General features: G+C 49.8%; 8 protein-coding genes across 8 annotated transcripts; 4 read left to right on the plus strand and 4 right to left on the minus strand.

Moving 5' to 3' along the window:
- The first annotated feature begins 928 nt into the window (after window positions 1-928).
- On the plus strand, window positions 929-3,908 carry BDW47DRAFT_111888 (glycerol-3-phosphate dehydrogenase GUT2). Its single transcript, XM_024814043.1, has 4 exons — window positions 929-1,914; window positions 1,999-2,258; window positions 2,317-3,642; window positions 3,700-3,908. The coding sequence occupies exons 1-4, from the start codon at window positions 1,478-1,480 to the stop codon at window positions 3,780-3,782; spliced, it is 2,106 nt and encodes a 701-aa protein (XP_024668583.1). The 5' UTR covers window positions 929-1,477; the 3' UTR covers window positions 3,783-3,908.
- Window positions 3,909-3,971: 63 nt separating this feature from the next.
- Window positions 3,972-4,725, minus strand: BDW47DRAFT_111890 (uncharacterized protein). The gene has a single exon (XM_024814044.1). It carries the CDS (start codon window positions 4,505-4,507, stop codon window positions 4,196-4,198), a length of 312 nt encoding a protein of 103 aa, XP_024668584.1. The 5' UTR covers window positions 4,508-4,725; the 3' UTR covers window positions 3,972-4,195.
- On the minus strand, window positions 4,511-4,795 carry BDW47DRAFT_120214 (uncharacterized protein; the record flags this gene model as incomplete). The annotated part of the gene is made up of 1 exon (XM_024815460.1): window positions 4,511-4,795. One exon carries the CDS (start codon window positions 4,793-4,795, stop codon window positions 4,511-4,513), a length of 285 nt encoding a protein of 94 aa, XP_024668585.1.
- A 1,550-nt stretch (window positions 4,796-6,345) lies between these two features.
- Window positions 6,346-7,578, plus strand: BDW47DRAFT_111894 (putative DUF814 domain protein). The gene is made up of 4 exons (XM_024814045.1): window positions 6,346-6,597; window positions 6,658-6,697; window positions 6,826-6,953; window positions 7,013-7,578. The coding sequence occupies exons 1-4, from the start codon at window positions 6,525-6,527 to the stop codon at window positions 7,411-7,413; spliced, it is 642 nt and encodes a 213-aa protein (XP_024668586.1). The 5' UTR covers window positions 6,346-6,524; the 3' UTR covers window positions 7,414-7,578.
- Window positions 7,579-7,964: 386 nt separating this feature from the next.
- Window positions 7,965-10,143, plus strand: BDW47DRAFT_75898 (putative Golgi matrix protein). The gene is made up of 7 exons (XM_024819781.1): window positions 7,965-8,020; window positions 8,087-8,202; window positions 8,257-8,688; window positions 8,741-9,176; window positions 9,232-9,511; window positions 9,604-9,710; window positions 9,769-10,143. The coding sequence occupies exons 1-7, from the start codon at window positions 8,011-8,013 to the stop codon at window positions 9,987-9,989; spliced, it is 1,602 nt and encodes a 533-aa protein (XP_024668587.1). The 5' UTR covers window positions 7,965-8,010; the 3' UTR covers window positions 9,990-10,143.
- Window positions 10,144-10,354: 211 nt separating this feature from the next.
- Window positions 10,355-12,330, minus strand: aspD (septin aspD). Its single transcript, XM_024814046.1, has 6 exons — window positions 11,983-12,330; window positions 11,793-11,921; window positions 11,658-11,739; window positions 11,456-11,593; window positions 11,178-11,391; window positions 10,355-11,128 (listed from the first exon to the last, which is right to left on the minus strand). The coding sequence occupies exons 1-6, from the start codon at window positions 12,119-12,121 to the stop codon at window positions 10,790-10,792; spliced, it is 1,041 nt and encodes a 346-aa protein (XP_024668588.1). The 5' UTR covers window positions 12,122-12,330; the 3' UTR covers window positions 10,355-10,789.
- A 271-nt stretch (window positions 12,331-12,601) lies between these two features.
- Window positions 12,602-14,854, plus strand: BDW47DRAFT_120218 (SKI complex subunit WD repeat protein SKI8; the record flags this gene model as incomplete). The annotated part of the gene is made up of 6 exons (XM_024815461.1): window positions 12,602-12,905; window positions 13,703-13,963; window positions 14,022-14,194; window positions 14,247-14,340; window positions 14,402-14,588; window positions 14,671-14,854. The coding sequence occupies 6 exons, from the start codon at window positions 12,602-12,604 to the stop codon at window positions 14,852-14,854; spliced, it is 1,203 nt and encodes a 400-aa protein (XP_024668589.1).
- Window positions 14,855-15,015: 161 nt separating this feature from the next.
- On the minus strand, window positions 15,016-15,969 carry BDW47DRAFT_134235 (kinetochore Spc25 family protein; the record flags this gene model as incomplete). The annotated part of the gene is made up of 2 exons (XM_024818040.1): window positions 15,621-15,969; window positions 15,016-15,560 (listed from the first exon to the last, which is right to left on the minus strand). Exons 1-2 carry the CDS (start codon window positions 15,847-15,849, stop codon window positions 15,016-15,018), a joined length of 774 nt encoding a protein of 257 aa, XP_024668590.1. The 5' UTR covers window positions 15,850-15,969.
- Between the last annotated feature and the right edge of the window lie 111 nt (window positions 15,970-16,080).

Below are 16,080 nucleotides of genomic sequence, written 5' to 3' on the forward strand. Positions count from 1 at the left end.
AGTGGGTCTTTTTCCTCTGAGAAGTTTGACCCAGGAGCAGCGAGAAGGGGTAGGGAATCCATCCCAGGGGAAGACCAGGGCCCCACTTGGGATGGAAAAAAAAAAGAAGGAAAATGATCTACTGCGCTTACTTTCTAGTGATCATCTTTGATTAGTATTTACTATTTAGAATCATTGAAGGGTTTAAAAAAGCCCTGTCACCCATTTCAATTCAACTAGTCATTGAGATACTGAGATACTGAGATACCGAGATACTGAGATACTGGTTATGACAGGTTTTTAGTATCCGTACTGGGAAAATGAATGAATTATGAAGAAAGATGACAAATCCACTCAAACCGGAAGCTCCAGCGTGGCCATGGTCAGGTGATCCACTGGATTCACGTCTAGCTTCAATATTGATGTACTCGGACGGAGGCCATCGATAAGGACCTTTACCTTTTGGAGGTTTGGTAAATTACCGAACTACTAGGCCTGGACTGAGTCTCTTGAATACTTAGTAGAAAAGGCATAGATAGGATAGATGGTACCGACAAAGTACCTCACTAGTTCTATATCAGTCTAAGCCCCACTTCTAGCAAACTTTGCTGGTCACATGCGGGCACGGAGTTCGGGGACACGACAGCGTCTTGATGAAGCATCTCCACCCACGCCCGTCGCTCCCGAGTTCATCATTGGCGGGATGGGACTAGCTTGCCCTGCGGATACCGTCATCGTGACCTCTTAGTAGGCTCTAGCCTGCCTCCAAATTTATTCCCGGATTCTTGTCCTGAGGGAGCTCATGACGCATGAAATTTTCAGGTCGTACGTGGTACCACGGAAGTCGCATCAAGGTACAGGGAAGAGGCGCTGAGGCTTACAGATTGGAGAAGGTTTTCCGGCATATGCATTGACTCATTCAGTAGTAGATTGGAGGACAATTTCATTTATTACCTAGCTGGTCGCCCTATATTCCAACCAGATTCACGTCCATCAATTGGTCTTTCCAGGATCCTCACGCCCTTTTTTCCCCTCCCTTTTTAATTCTCCATCCTGATCCCGACTTTCGCATCCTCCCACTCGATCAGATTTTAGTCTACCCCCTCCCACTTTCCCCTCTCTCCCTCGTATTCATCCCAGCTACCTGTCTACTTCTTACTTCCCCTCCCCTTCTTGTTCTCTCCCTCCCTCTCCCTCTCTCTCCCTCTCTCTCCCTTCCTCTCCAACCTTCATACTCCAGATCTTGCCCAGGTATGTTATCTGAATTATACGTTTTTTCCGCTTTCGGGGATGCCGCGCCCAGAATGCGCCTCCGGTTTGGTTGTGGTTGTCTGACTAAGAGTCGCTGGTTTAGATTTCTCTTGGATTTTCTTGGATTTACAGTGTTGTATTCCTGGCCCTAGGATTCCAATCTTTGGCGCAGTTCAAATTTGCCGGCTGAGAATCTGCCGTCCTATTCGCCCTTTTCTTCTGGTAACTTGAGATTTTCGCAAACACAATGGCCGCTCGTCATTCTCGTAGGTTACTACGACCTCTGCTTTACACCTCCGCCGCCGCGGCAGCAGGTGCTGGTGTCCTCTATGTTTCCTACCGTCCGCGCAATATCCCGGGATCCGAGGCTCCCGCGGTCCCGCCGCCGGGCTACCATAATGGCAAACTCGTGCCCCCGAGTTTCCCCAACATCAAATCTCGCCTCCAACAGATCCAAGACCTGAAGCGCAGTGCTGCAGGTGGTCAAGAAGAATATGATTTACTGGTCATCGGTGGTGGCGCGACCGGTTCCGGCATTGCACTCGATGCCGCGACGCGAGGGTTGAAGGTGGCGCTGGTGGAGCGCGACGATTTCAGCGCCGGGACCAGCAGTAAGAGCACGAAGCTCGTCCACGGCGGTGTCCGTTATCTCGAGAAGGCCGTATGGGAGCTTGATTACAACCAGTCAGTTCTCCCGTGATCCTCGAATCTTTCTGTTCGGCCAGCCTCGAAAAAAGTGACGCTGACATGGAACTCGGTCTTCGACAGGTACAAACTGGTGAAGGAGGCACTGAGAGAGCGAAAGTACTTTTTGAACACCGCACCGCATCTGTCCAACTGGCTCCCTATCATGGTCCCCGTGCAGAAGTGGTGGGAGGCGCCCTACTTCTGGGTCGGCACCAAGTGCTATGACTATTTGGCTGGCGCAGAGGGCATCGAGAGCTCCTACTTCCTCCCCAAGAGCAAGGTCATCGATGTCTTCCCGATGCTGCGGAAAGATAACCTCTTCGGCGCCATGGTGTACTACGGTATGGACACGAGATCACTTTGCGCGTAACGAACGTGCCTTGCTAACTCCCCACTCAGATGGCGCCCACAATGACTCCCGAATGAACGTTTCGCTTGCGATGACTGGTGCTTTGTATGGTGCTACGGTTGTCAACCACATGCAGGTCACCGGCCTCACGAAGGACGCTTCCGGCAAGCTGGATGGTGCTTATGTCCAGGATATGGTTCCTGGGATGGATGGCCAAGAGGCCCAGTCTTTCCCCATCCGCGCCAAGGGTATCATCAACGCCACCGGCCCTTTCACCGATTCGATCAGAAAACTGGACGAGCCTACAGTGCAGGAGATTGTCGCTCCCAGCTCCGGTGTTCACGTGATCCTCCCCGGATATTACAGCCCCTCCGACATGGGTCTCATCGACCCCGCCACGTCCGATGGCCGTGTCATCTTCTTCCTTCCCTGGCAGGGAAACACAATCGCCGGTACGACGGACCAGCCGACGGAGATCTCGACGCAGCCCCTGCCGTCCGAACAGGATATCAACTGGATTCTGTCCGAGATCCGCAACTACCTGGCCCCGGATATCAACGTGGACCGAAGCGACGTGCTGGCCGCATGGTCTGGAATCCGCCCCCTGGTCCGCGATCCCAAGGTGAAGACCTCGCAGGCTCTGGTTCGCAACCACCTGATCACCGTGTCCGCGTCTGGGCTCCTGACGTGTGCCGGCGGGAAGTGGACGACCTATCGCCAAATGGCCGAGGAATGTGTTGATGAGGCGATTGAGCAGTTCGGCTTGAAGCCCAAGGACGTGCTGCATGCTCCGGACATCAGTGGTGTCGGAGGAAGTGGGCTGGTTGCCGACGGCGCTGTCCTTGATGGCTCTTGCCAGACGCACCAGGTCCGCTTGATCGGTGCTCACGGATTCTCCAAGACCCTCTTCATCAACCTGATCCAGCATTTCGGCCTGGAGACGGAGGTGGCGCAGCATCTCACTCAGTCCTACGGTGATCGGGCCTGGCAGGTGGCCGCTTTGTCTGCCCCGACCAACTCTCGCTTCCCCATGCGAGGCCAGCGTCTCTCCCCGCTCTATCCCTTCATCGATGGTGAAATCCGCTATGCCGTTCGCCACGAGTACGCCCAAACCGCGGTTGACGTGGTTGCCCGCCGAACCCGCCTGGCGTTCCTCAACGCCGAAGCGGCGCTTGAGGCGCTGCCCAGTATCATCGACCTGATGGGTGAGGAGCTGAAGTGGAGTGCGGACCGAAAGGATGTCGAATTCCAGTCCGGTATCCAGTTCCTGAAGTCCATGGGTCTCCCTCAGCCCTTGACTGGCCTGACGAGAGCCGAGGTTGAGGCTGGCAAGGTCAAGGCAGCGGAGATTGCCACGCAGCCATTTGCCCGTACTGGTAAGTTTACAAGATGGTGAAACATGTGTCGTTTAAGAGACTAACCCATTTCTCTAGATCCTCCGGCCGACATGCTCAGCGGGGATATGAAGTCTGTGGCTTCTCCCCAGATGCGCGCCGATTCCCCCGCGAACAAGTAGGGTTATATAAATATATATATATATGTACATTGTATTAGAGGATTATGTATGACTATAGAGTAATTCAAGACTTGCCACAATTTGCGGTATTCTCTTTTTTTCTTTGTTGCGGATGGTTAGGGAATCTGCAAAATAATGGTCTACTACATGGATTTAAAAACCCTTCATTAAAGTATCATGGAACCGCTATTTCGGGAGGCATGTGTATTCAATTCAATATGATAGCCACATTTACAAATGATGATCCAATCCAGAAGACATCCTGCGCAATTCGCAACATCAAACCACCCAACGCCCAAAAACGCCACATATCATCATTTTCTGGAATACGATTGCCGTGGCTAGTCGTTGACTCAGGTATGGCGCAGCAGGAAGATGTTTGAATGGAACGAGCGTCTAGATGTGTGCCTCCGCTATGGTTTGCGTGATTTGCGACAGCTGATTGATATCTCCTTCAACCTTCCGTGTCTGTCCCAGATATGCGCGTGGGGTTGGGCACTGGAGACCAGAAGCTTGCCGTTGACTTTCGAGCTAGTATAGAATATCGAGATCCTAGCTCCAGTCTTTGACATACAAGGAGGTCTGGTCTGGTTTGGTCTGGTCTGGTGCGCTCGCTCTGTTTTCAACGATCTGGGAGTGGGTATCGAAGGATCGAAATTATCGAAGGATTCGGTCTGCGCATCGATCGAGCAAGGTAGCCAAGAGAAAGCAAGACCAAAGTCCATTCATTAAGTCTTCTGGCTAGGACTATCCCGTCGATAATTATCCCAAAACCGCGCGACAGCCCTCTGCGCGATGACGGAGCCTCTAAAGCGCTCGCGATGGTAGTTGAACAAGGCGAACTCGTCGCGATCGAGCACGTAACTGTCCGGCTGGCGCTGGACTCTCGACCACAGCTCGTCGATGGCGTTTTCGAGGACTTTTTTGATGTGGGGTGGGATGTTTTCGTCGTCGCGGTCTCGGGCTTCTTCTAGTGCTTGTCGGAAGCCCATTTGATTAGTTGAGTTGGGCATTCTGTGTCAGGTAGTATTCTCTGGTACTGAGTTTGAGAGGGTGTGGTTGCTTTGGGGAATTTGTTTTCTTTTTTTTTTCTTATTGAGAATGCGAATGAGAGTGAAAATCAATCCCTGGTGATATGCATCAATTGGAGCTTTTCATAAATCGGAGTTGTCGATTTTGATGGAAGAGTCGAACGGGCATGATAATGATCCATTTCCAGGAGGAGAGAAGGGAGAGGGGATATATATAAATACACACAGAGAGAGAGAGATATATATGTATTATATTATTTTTAGAGACTCCAGTAGGAAGAAGGGGAAAGGGAGAAAGAAAGAAAAAAATAAAAATAAAAAAAATAAAGAAAATTGCAATCCGAACTTGACCAGCTCCGAACCCTTTTAAATTAGTCTCGTCCGAGTGGAGCAAAGAGGGGTGATGGAGCACAATCATGAGGGACTACGAGGGATGTCTGCATACAATAACGGATATCAATTACTCAGGTAATGGGGATACTATGAGATACTACCTGACTAGGACTTTGTATTCTGTATATTAATAGTCCTGTACCCTGAATTTGGTAGGGGTACTCCGATAGAATGATAGTAATGATACCTGACCCCTTATCTTCCTGCCAAACGCACCTAGGCTGGGGTAGATTCAATATAGTATACTTGTCTATTCAATGTCATGACCCGAGTCTATTGTATACATCTTCATATCTAGTGTGGTGGTTTAGTACTCCGTACGAGAAAGCAAGAGAATACAAGTATACACCTATATACACTCAAAATACCCGACAAGGAACCCAAGAATTCACCCCTTCTTTCCCGGACCCTCTTAAGGGGCAGTCATTCTTTATTCCGGCGTCCTTGCGAGTTACAGAGTAGAATGATGGATGGACGGTGGGGCGGTTGGACGGGCTCATCCGCCGTACGAAGTATACGCTGAGAGCCTAGAGGGTTAAGTGTAACGGTTTTTCTCTCCCTGGTCATCTCGGGGGACCACTGTTAACTGTTAAGAGTATACAATCCCGGTGTCATGACCCACTCTGGAGAACCACTTGAAACATGAAACAATGATGGCCCGATAACTTACTGTTGGATCGGGGTTTAATACTAGGCTGCTTTTTCTGCTCACATCTGTCTGTAATGCCAAGAGGTTGTACCTCGGAGGTAGATGATAGTACCAGGTATTACGCGTCTCGTCAACAGTAAGTTCCCCTTCGATCTCTCGATGATACCCCTGTACATGAGGTCAGATCAGACGTTGAAACACATCGGTTATGACCAGGGATTGCTGGTCTTGAGACACAGCATCATGGTATTCCCCGAGGCCATTCGTTTTTGTTAAGGATATAGCGCTTCCCACGACAACCCATGGCGTCCAACTGCTTGTTTCAAAGGCACATACCCGCTTATCCATGTCGATATCCCACCCTATCCTAGTCCGAGATAATTCAAAGAGTACTTGTAGTACTACCCCGTAGGTAGTTGAGTTGCGAAGGCACTTTATTGGATGGATGTTGGGTGTTCCAGCATAATGACTAATCACTTCAGTGGAAAAGAGGTTAGGATGAGATTGGCACAGATTAAATCCCCACATAGTGTCCCTCCCCACCATCGAAATGCTGCAGTTAGTGACCTGGAGCTCAAATTTTTCCTGGGTTGCACACTCAACAGGTTGACGCGAGGCGATTGATATTCTTTGGTTGAGTTACAGCCGAGGAATACAAGCACAGAGAAGATGGTGTATTATTTCACATCAAAGGTCGTTGAACCTTCCGCGTTCATCTATGTCGGCAAGGACAAATTCGAGAGTATGGTTACGAACATTTCATCCGAAGGTCTATGGTATTGACCTAACAATACTTCGCCAGATGAGGATCTTATAAAACATGGGTTGGAAAAAGATGTTTGGTATTTCACTCCTCCGTCGCTTTACCACTGAACGAATCTTAACGTTGGCGCCTGTATTTATTCTCTAGGGTTCGTTGCCTTGTCCTTCGCGCGACAGAAGGACCAAAAGTCATCTAACACCATCCTCAGTTCCACGTCGACAACCTATCCAGTGCCCACGTCTACCTTCGCATGCGCGAAGGGGAAACATGGGATAATATCCCGGAGCCCCTGCTCGAGGATTGCGCTCAATTGACCAAAGCGAATTCCATAGACGGTATAGCTCGCCTGTCGCACTCCTCGGAGGGAATGCCCCGCGGCTAAACAACTCGATAGGCAACAAACGCGATAACATCACCATAATATATACGCCATGGTCGAATCTCAAAAAGGACGGCTCCATGGCGACTGGACAGGTCTCATTCCATAACCAGAAGCTGGTCAAAAAGGTCCTTGTCCAGGAACGAGAGAACGCCATCGTCAACAGACTTAACAAGACCCGAGACGAGAAGTTCCCTGACCTCAAGGCGGAGAAAGAAGAGTATCTGGCGAAGAAACGGAAAGACGAGAGGAAGACGAGGGATCAGCAGATGGCTAGGGAGAAGCAGGAAAAGAGAGAAAGGCAGCAACTGAAGTGGCAGAAGGACCACGCCTATGATGATCTGATGACTGAGGAGAACCTCGAAGCCAGTAGTAACCAAGACCGGGATCCTGATTTCCTCGACGATTTCATGTGATGTCCTCCGAGAAGGCTTCGGTCTGCTTTGCTACTGCAAGAAATTACCATTGTGTATGGTTGTCAGCAATACGGGGCAGGACGAGTGTGACAATTCATCCTTGACTTGGTGGATGAGGTCAGTCAAATCCAAGCGGTGAAATGCTGATAGTGCTCCCGACGTTCTACAATTAAGTAATGATGAATAATGAAAGTAGTTATATTCTCAATCTCAAGGAATAATATCAAAAATGAGTCCAGAAATGGAAGTTGTACTCTTGATGGCGCGCCTCAGAAGATCGGGCAGTGACAGCAACACCAAAGTCTGTATAAGCACATTAGACCAGCAATCTTTACTGGGAGCCTATGTTTCGAGAAAGAGAGAAGTCTCAGACACCCCCAGTAGTTGATTGAATCGAATGGTGCTGTGTAGTCGCATTTATTTAGTTGACCAAATGAGTTTGCGTACTAAGCAAGGAAATCAACCCAACCAATGCAAACAGCGCTAGTGTTGTTGACAACTATGGACTTGAACCTACCACCCGCTAGCTAACTCCGGACAATAACCATCATCGTTAATTTACGCGCGAAGAACCTCTAGTCGTATCCAATCAAAAATATGCCTGAAGGTGGGCAATGTTGCAATCCTTCGATATTTCACCAAGACCTTGTTTTGACTGATCATTCTCGAGCAGGCGGGAAACCAAAGAGCAAGAAAAAGGGCAAGGCTGTCACGAAGGCCGGACCACCCGATGATAAGGATTCCAAGTCATCCGGAAAGCCAACAGATGATACAACCGTGGAATCCGGAGTAAGTGACACTCACGGGGCTCAATCGCGTTCCATACTAAATAACTAACCACAGGCCGCTCAGACAAATCCGGACGAGACGAAAGCGCCCGAGTCCTCGGACAACACAGCAGAGAAACATGGACAGAACAACATAGACGGCGGTTCACCGGACAAGCATGGCGATGAGGAAAAAGCGCCCACGCACCCTGATGGCACCGCGCTCGTGAACGACGGGGCCGAGGCGTCCTCCCCCGATAATCTCCAATCCCAAGAAAAGTTTGACGCGCTCGTCCGAGACCGAGATTCTCTCCGCGCCGAGGTCACAGATATGCGCAAATCGCTGGAGGAAATACAATCGAAGCACCGTGCGGACATGGAAGCCCTGCAGCACAAGCTGGATGACACCGAAAGCAAGAAAGAGCAAGCAGAGACACAGTTCCAGAAGCTTTTGGAGAGGGTGAATGTCATCAAGTCACAACTAGGTGAAAGGCTCAAAGAGGATGCTGTTCGTGCTGCATTGATCCGACGATCCAGAATCTCAGCTGATTATTGTACAGGAGGAGCTTGCTCAAGCGCGGTCGAAAATCGAGGAGCTAGAAGAACAGAACGTGGCCCTCAACGAAGAGCTACAGGGTAGTAGATCCGAGATGGAAGGGATGTCTAACGAAAATGAAGAGCAGTCAAAGGAGCTTGCTACCTTACGAGATCGGACGAATTTGTCGCAGCAGAATTGGCTAAAGGAAAAGGAAGAGCTCCTCGAGCAGCAATCATACCTCCAGTCAGAATTCGAGCAGGCGAAGGAAGCCATGCACAATTGGGAGATCCTTGCAATGGAAGAGCGGTCTATCAGAGAGAACCTCGGCGAGAAGGTCATAGATCTGGAGGAACAGCTCGGCAGTCTTAAAGATGCTTACGAAAAAGCTTCCGCCGAACGCGATTCAGAGCTGGCCACTGTGGATGGACTGCAACGCGCTCTACAGGAGATACAAACAGGTAAATTAGCCTACCTCACTGTGTCCTGGGATTCATCAAAGCTGACTGGACCTAGAACGGAAACGAGAACTCCGTGAGCTTGTGGAGAGTTCTGATGCCCAGCTTGAGGAACTTAAACGGTCGTTGAATGGTGCGGAAGCAAAGGCATCACAGGCCGATAAAGATCTCGCGAACGCCCAAAGTGAGCTAGACAGAGTTCGACCGTTTGAGAAAGAAGTTAGGGAGAAGAATCTCTTAATAGGGAAGCTTAGACATGAGGCAGTGACCTTGAACGATCATCTGACAAAGGCCCTGCGGTTCCTCAAAAAAGGGAAACCAGAGGACAATGTTGACAGGTATGTAGAATCTTGGGCATACTTCCGCTCCTGTGTTCATTACCGGCACTTCTACCTCTTCCATCTCGTCTTATGGCTAACCATATACACAGGCATATTGTCACAAACCATCTACTGCATTTCCTTGCCCTTGATCGGTCCGATCCCAAAAAATTCCAGATCCTCCAACTTATTGCAGCGCTTTTAGGATGGAATGATGGTTAGTGATATGTACCTTGCCTATTTTCACAGTACCGGACACTGACAACATACAACAGAGCAACGTGAACAGGCAGGATTGGCACGCCCAGGAACGTCGAGTTCTTCCGGCAAACTGCGTCTCCCAGGATCAGTTCATCGTACCCCTAGCACGTCCACCCTGGCCACGGAGTTCATGGACAACGGGAACACGAGTAAAGAATCACTGGCGGAGTTATGGTCCAATTTCCTCGAACAGGAGTCACAAGCCGCACATGAGGATCCATCATCAAAGCAATAACCACAGACTAGCGATATATAGGCGATCGTTACGTTGCGTCGTTCATTCATTCATCCTGTCTGCGATTTTACCGAGCAGATCATTTTAGAAGCCGCATGATAAGCAGGTCCTTATCAACAACTATAATCCATCCATCTAAATAGAAAGACCCTGCGGGTGTCTTCTTGCATCTGATTCTTTCCCTCATGCAATAGACTACAAGTACTCCTCAGACAGTATAAGGAACCAGGTGGGTCCGATCTTATCCATACGGTTGATACCTTCAATCCATGGAGTATCACATGTATGATCTTCCCTTTTTTCAGTCACAATGGACATTATGGTATTCCGAAACCACGCAAGCGACAGTATATAGATATCTCAGAGTTTAGTGGGATTCCTCGTCACATTTGAATAATATATTCCCCGAACAGACGAGAATTAGGCAGATTAAGTACATGAAAAAAAGTCACACTCGGATTCTGCCGCTAGTTTCGCTTTGGATTGTGTGATAAGGATATATCATGTCGAGGCGAGGCAAGCCCAAATCATTCCCGAACTAGGAGAGAATAAGATGAAATCAAACGAGGACCAAAAAAAAAAGACTAGAACGAAAAGACACCAGAAGTTAAAAGGATATATGTAAGAACGTGCTGGTATGAACTTGGTGGTAAAGAGGCAATAAAAAAAAAGGAAAAATAATGGGTCTCCAAGGCTATTTTTCACTGGCTTCTCCATGAAGAAACAGCCTGTACCTAACGCTCGCTTCGCTCGGTACTGCAACGCATTCTCCGCAGCTCATTTGCTTTTTTTGTTGTGGTCTAATAGCCATTCATAGTCATCCGTTGCGAGTTGCGGCTGAGCTCCCGGTCAGCAGAGGGGCTGATGGGACGGCTTCCAGCACTGTGGCCGCCAGCGGCACTGCTCTCCTTCAGAGCCAGCAGCTGCTTAGCACGGAACGTCTCGTAATGGATCTGGCTAGTGGTTTCGATGAGATCCTGGAGGTGAGTGCGGGTGAGGAAGTTCCTCAGGTAGACGAATTCGCAATGATTCTCATCCTCGACGTTGATCACACCCCAACGGTTTTGGCGACCGCGAACCTGCTGGCCGTTGACAACTATGGTTTTCTCGCTACCCACCACGGCGAAGGGGATGATGTCCTGGAAGAAGTTAGAAGCGGGCCACGGCGAGAATAGACGTAAACGGTACCTTGATCTGGACGTTGACTGCACGCTCCTCATCGTCGAGCTCCTCATTGTCGTAGGGGTACATCTTCAGGTTGTGGAAGGAGAATTCCTCCTTGATTCTTTCCTTGAATGCCTGGCGCTCCTCGAAAGTAAGCGAGTCGGCCTTGGCGATCACCGGGACGACGTTGACGACGTCAGACAGTTTCTTGAGGACGACGATATCGATCGGCTTGAGACTAAGGTATCAAAACACAGTCAGCACTTCTCTGTATGACACAATGTTGACATCCATCGACTTACGCATGGCCTGAGGGTTGAATGAAGAACAAGCAGCAATGGATGCGGGTATCTTGGATATAGCGATCGCGCTGAGCCGTAAGCTCCTTCCGAAGGTAGGCGGAGTGTTGGTCCTTGATATATTTCACGATTGGGTCCCAGCTGAAAACCGATGGTTAGCCTGGGCGATATAGGTCTTGGTGGTGCTCGTGGTGTTGTTCATTACCATCTGTCATTGTTGACCTGATCACCGTACCCCGGAGTGTCGACGATGTTCAGTCTGAGGCGGACACCGTTCTCCTCGATGACTGTATAATCTAGTCAGTCAAGCTCGGTAGCAGGGGCCACAACAGTCGCGTACTATGGGAAACGGTTTGGATTTCGGTGGTCGAGCGAACGGGATCATTGGGGGTGAGGCGGCCCTTGGAGTCGATCAAATGCGAGGCGAAGATGGTGTTGATCAGAGTCGATTTTCCCAGACCGGTTTGTCCTAGATGCGTCTGTGTCAATGATGCTGGCCCATGCAACCCGATGATCATGGGTCAACTTACCAACGCACATGACGTTGAACTGGAAGCCACGCTTGAGGAGTTTCCGCTCGATCTGAGAGGTGATGCTATCGAAACCGACATGGCTATGGGGAAAAACCGGGGCGGCGGTGGCCGAAGTCGAGCTCGCTGCAGCAGCCATCGTGGAGCACAAGAAGCAATGCCTTGATGGGGTTTGTTTAGATCTGTCGGAAGTGGAGTGGTGGGAACGATGGACTGATGATGGCGGACAGTGGACAGTAGACAAGGACGGGGAATCGAAGAGGAGAGATAGATACGAGACAGGCTACCGAGACGGCGTTAGGGTTTGAAATGGAGACCGGCTGTCTATGTCTACCCCAGGGAAGTTCGAATTGTCTAAAAGAAGAGGAGAGATTGCAGTTCATCGATCGCTCATCTGGACCCCTTTAATGGAGGCTGTCGCGACTCAGGGGGACGCTAACCGATTAGGGAGTAGCGCCATCTCTCCAGACCCAAATAGCAGCAAAACCGCAGATTCGTTGCAAAAAGCTTCATTATGACCATTTCGACCATTCGACCATAACCCGTCTGTCTTTGATCTCCACATCCCGAAAAACCATTGTCACGGCCCTGCGACCGATCTCCTTCGCGCCCTCTCCCAATGGCTTTGCGTCTTTTCCGCAGTTCGGCCTCCATCCCAGGCCAATGGTCGCAACTTCTCCAGAATGCCTCGATCGCCCCACACGCCTTTTTACGCCCTGCGATCTCATTACAAATCCCGGGGATCCTGAGCGACATTTGGGAATCGGTTTTGCGGGCTGTCCCCAAGAAGAAGACTTCCCACATGAAGAAACGTCACAGGCAGATGGCCGGAAAAGCCTTGAAGGATGTCAAGAACCTCAACACTTGCTCCGGATGTGGCCAGATCAAGCGTGCTCACACGTTATGTCCCCATTGCGTTGAAAGTATGCAAAAACTATGGCATGGATTCCCTGGTGGTCCCGTTTTGTCCACTAACAATCATTTCCTTGACAGGTATCAAGAAACAGTGGGGGAAGACTCAAACAGCCTAAAGGGAGAAGAAAAGACTCTACTTCTGAGTAGAACCTCGGGCATATCAACGAAACGAAAGCAACAGAGAGAGGGATCAACACCGCAGGAAAAAAGGTCGCTGGCTCGGTTTTGGCTCAGAGTTGTATCTTTCACTGGGTTGTAAGTGTAGAATATATATGGAGCATGAACTTGGGCGTTTGGTTCTGGCGGGAAGCTTTTGTGCCTGGAAATTTGTATTGGAACCTTTGGTTTCCAGGTTAAATGATAGAATAAAATGAGGCCATGTATACTACTATGTCATCTGGGAGTATTGTTCAATATTTGGTGCTTTTGCTGCTAGACGCACGGAGCTTTCGCATTGGGTTGGATTGGCTGCCCTTCGGCCCCATATATGATCTCACTCTCCAATTCGTCCCGCCATCTACGCCATTTCTCCCCCTCCTCCGCGGCGGAACAACATCACCAAAAACCACCGGGTTGGGACGCAGCCAGCTATCGAAAGCATACGCTACAGAGATGGTAAGATGCGGGGTTTTTGGATGTTATAAATTGTCTATTGGTAGGAGACTAATTGGGAAATTCAATGGGTTCTAGTCGAAACAATATCTCTCTTGTGGCTCTTCGGACGATGGTACGTGCTGGTCGCCCGGCTGCCTTCCAGTCGAATTCTCCTTCCGATCTACCTGAGTGGCACTGACACCTTTTGCAGCCCATCCGTCTGATATTTTTTCGCTTGCCGTCACCGAAAATCAAATCCTGTCTGTCTCGGGAGCCTCCGCGATCAAGGTGCACTCAACCGCAAACCCCGATTTCCCACTGGTGCAGTCCATAGATGGAGCACACAAAGCCGGGTGCCATCATGTTGTGACGGACCGGAAAGGGTCGAGGGCCGTGAGTGTTGGCTTCGGGGGAGAGATTCTGGTGTGGTCTTGCCAGGAAGGAACCTGGTCCAAGGATGACAACGTCCCAGGTAACACCTGCCTTACAATTCAACAAAGGCAAAGGTTTTCTGACTCTTTGTTTCTTAGCCGTCGATGGGAGAGGGCCATCCGATACTTGGGCGGTTGCCTTGTCAGAAGACGGCCAATTTCTTGCTGGAGTCAGCCAAGACGGGCACATTAGGGTATGGGATTTAAATAGCCATGCTGAGCAGATCCGTGACTACGAAACCAAAGGGAGCTTTGGAACTTGTATAGATTTGGTAAGCAGCTCCAAACCCCTCGACTCTCAATCGACCTACTAAGGGCCTCTAGTCTTTGGACGGCCGCTTTATTGCCAGCGGGCACGAGAATGGTAGTGTGCACATTTTCAGCACCGAATCTGGTCGCATGCCATTCAGTCTATCAGGTACATTTCCCTTCCCTCTCTCTTCAACGATGGGTGAAGGTGTGTCTGACACTAAATATAGGCCTGGTGAAACCCGTGCGAGCGGTTACGTTCTCTCCTGGAGGGAAATTCCTCGCTGCTGCGGGTGATTCCAAAGTCATCATACTGTACGACACTTCTTCTGGCGAGCAGGTTGCAAGCCTTACGGGCCATTCTGCTTGGATCCTGTCTCTGTCTTGGAGCTATACTGGAGAGTATCTCCTAAGCGGGTGAGTTTCTTGCTTAAATCCTACTGCCCCTTCCACATGGTCTCCCGGGGCCGATGCCTTGACAAAACTGACAACCTGGAAGTTCTTTTGATGGAAAAGTCAAAGTGTGGTCAATTGACACCAAAACTTGTGTTGCAACCCACTCCGAGACCGAGAAAGCCGTATGGAGTGTCAAATGGTTACCGAAAGTCGGGAGATCAGAAGGATTTGCCACGGGCGGAGCAAGCCGTAGCATATCGTTCTATCGGGAGGCCACCGGTGGCTGAGTTGGCGATCAAGGTCTTGCCTTTGAAGGTGTAATGAATTATAGAAAATAATCCACTAGACTATCGATTCAGACATAAACGAGTCTACATGTCTGTGCTACTATGAAACGTGCCTTTGGGTAATGTGAGTCTTCTGTCGTACCTGCATATCGTGATTATTCCTATTTCAATGCCTCAACGAACAATTTGCGGACTCTCTTGAGAAATGCACCAAAATCGCGATCCTCGTTCACAAGGTCGAGTTCCCGATTTAACGCGTCCCGGTCGACCTTCGGCCGTGTATGAAACACCTCATAGTCGCGGTTGGCAGTCCCAAGCTCGAACCAGGCCTCGGCTTCCCAATCCTTTTCCAGTAGGTGGGTATATACAAACTTCAAGCGATCTTCTCTCCCAGCACCTTCTATGCGCATGCATAAATAGTCCTGCCAAAAGTCAAGCTCTGGTACGTTCAAACGAGACTGCGCATCTAGGTAACGGGAATGAGCCTTCTGCGCTTCTGTCTTTTGGGCGATAGCTTTCTGGGTTTCGTCGATTTGCTGCTTGAGGCGATCGCGTTTTGCAAGGCGAGCAGCACGCTCCAGTTCCACGGACGAAATCGCGGCATGCATTTCAGCGGCTTCGGCGGCTTCCTTCTGCAATGTTTGTTCGTGGGTCTGCGCCTTGAGATTGAGAATTTCAATATCCCTTTGCCGCATGCGTTCATCCTCTGTCATACCAATTAGCCGTGGCCCTTTTGATAATCGTATGGGGGTGTCCTATCGCGTACCCTGCATCTCCACCAATCCTATCTTGAACTGGTTTCTCTCCTCCAGCACCTGCTTTCTCCCCCGCTCGATAAATGCATCAAATCGCGCGGTGAATTGCGCCATGCGGCTGCGCAAGTCCTCAAATCCGAAATTGATACTGGGGAGCGAATCAGCCATGGAGGGGGCGTCGGCTGAAGTCAGTGGTGGTCGCATGCCACTTGTTGAAAGTGAGGGTTCGAAGGCACTCATGGTGAAAGAGGCCCTGTTGTTGTTTAATGGGAAAGTCTTAAGTTGTTCAAATGTTGCGCGTCCTTTTGTATATTAGAAGGAAGAATTTCATGGGTCTAAGGCTCGAATTGAATCGCGAAAGTCTGTACGTTGTTGAAGTTGTTGTTGCAGTTCGTACCTCAAAACCAACCTTTGTTGCGCCGCAACCCGGAGGTGACTAAAAGTCAAGTCTTGGCATCTGTTCTTCAAAAG

The sequence above is a fragment of the Aspergillus candidus genome, assembly GCF_002847045.1.
Source record: "Aspergillus candidus strain CBS 102.13 unplaced genomic scaffold BDW47scaffold_60, whole genome shotgun sequence".
Classification (NCBI taxonomy): Eukaryota; Fungi; Ascomycota; class Eurotiomycetes; order Eurotiales; family Aspergillaceae; genus Aspergillus; species Aspergillus candidus.

Excerpts from the sequence above, each read along its gene's own strand:
- BDW47DRAFT_111888 (XM_024814043.1), top strand. The coding sequence starts at position 1,478 with ATGGCCGCTCGTCATTCTCGTAGGTTACTACGACCTCTGCTTTACACC. Across the intron at positions 1,915-1,998 it reads TGGGAGCTTGATTACAACCA|GTACAAACTGGTGAAGGAGG; the intron begins GTCAGTTCTCCC and ends GGTCTTCGACAG. Across the intron at positions 2,259-2,316 it reads CGGCGCCATGGTGTACTACG|ATGGCGCCCACAATGACTCC; the intron begins GTATGGACACGA and ends CTCCCCACTCAG.
- BDW47DRAFT_111890 (XM_024814044.1), bottom strand. The coding sequence starts at position 4,507 with ATGGACTTTGGTCTTGCTTTCTCTTGGCTACCTTGCTCGATCGATGCG.
- BDW47DRAFT_111894 (XM_024814045.1), top strand. The coding sequence starts at position 6,525 with ATGGTGTATTATTTCACATCAAAGGTCGTTGAACCTTCCGCGTTCATC. Across the intron at positions 6,598-6,657 it reads CGGCAAGGACAAATTCGAGA|ATGAGGATCTTATAAAACAT; the intron begins GTATGGTTACGA and ends ATACTTCGCCAG. Across the intron at positions 6,698-6,825 it reads GGGTTGGAAAAAGATGTTTG|GTTCCACGTCGACAACCTAT; the intron begins GTATTTCACTCC and ends ACACCATCCTCA.
- BDW47DRAFT_75898 (XM_024819781.1), top strand. Across the intron at positions 8,689-8,740 it reads AAAGGCTCAAAGAGGATGCT|GAGGAGCTTGCTCAAGCGCG; the intron begins GTTCGTGCTGCA and ends ATTATTGTACAG. Across the intron at positions 9,177-9,231 it reads TCTACAGGAGATACAAACAG|AACGGAAACGAGAACTCCGT; the intron begins GTAAATTAGCCT and ends GACTGGACCTAG.
- aspD (XM_024814046.1), bottom strand. The coding sequence starts at position 12,121 with ATGGCTGCTGCAGCGAGCTCGACTTCGGCCACCGCCGCCCCGGTTTTT. Across the intron at positions 11,922-11,982 it reads GTTCAACGTCATGTGCGTTG|GACAAACCGGTCTGGGAAAA; the intron begins GTAAGTTGACCC and ends AGACGCATCTAG. Across the intron at positions 11,740-11,792 it reads AATCCAAACCGTTTCCCATA|TCATCGAGGAGAACGGTGTC; the intron begins GTACGCGACTGT and ends TAGATTATACAG.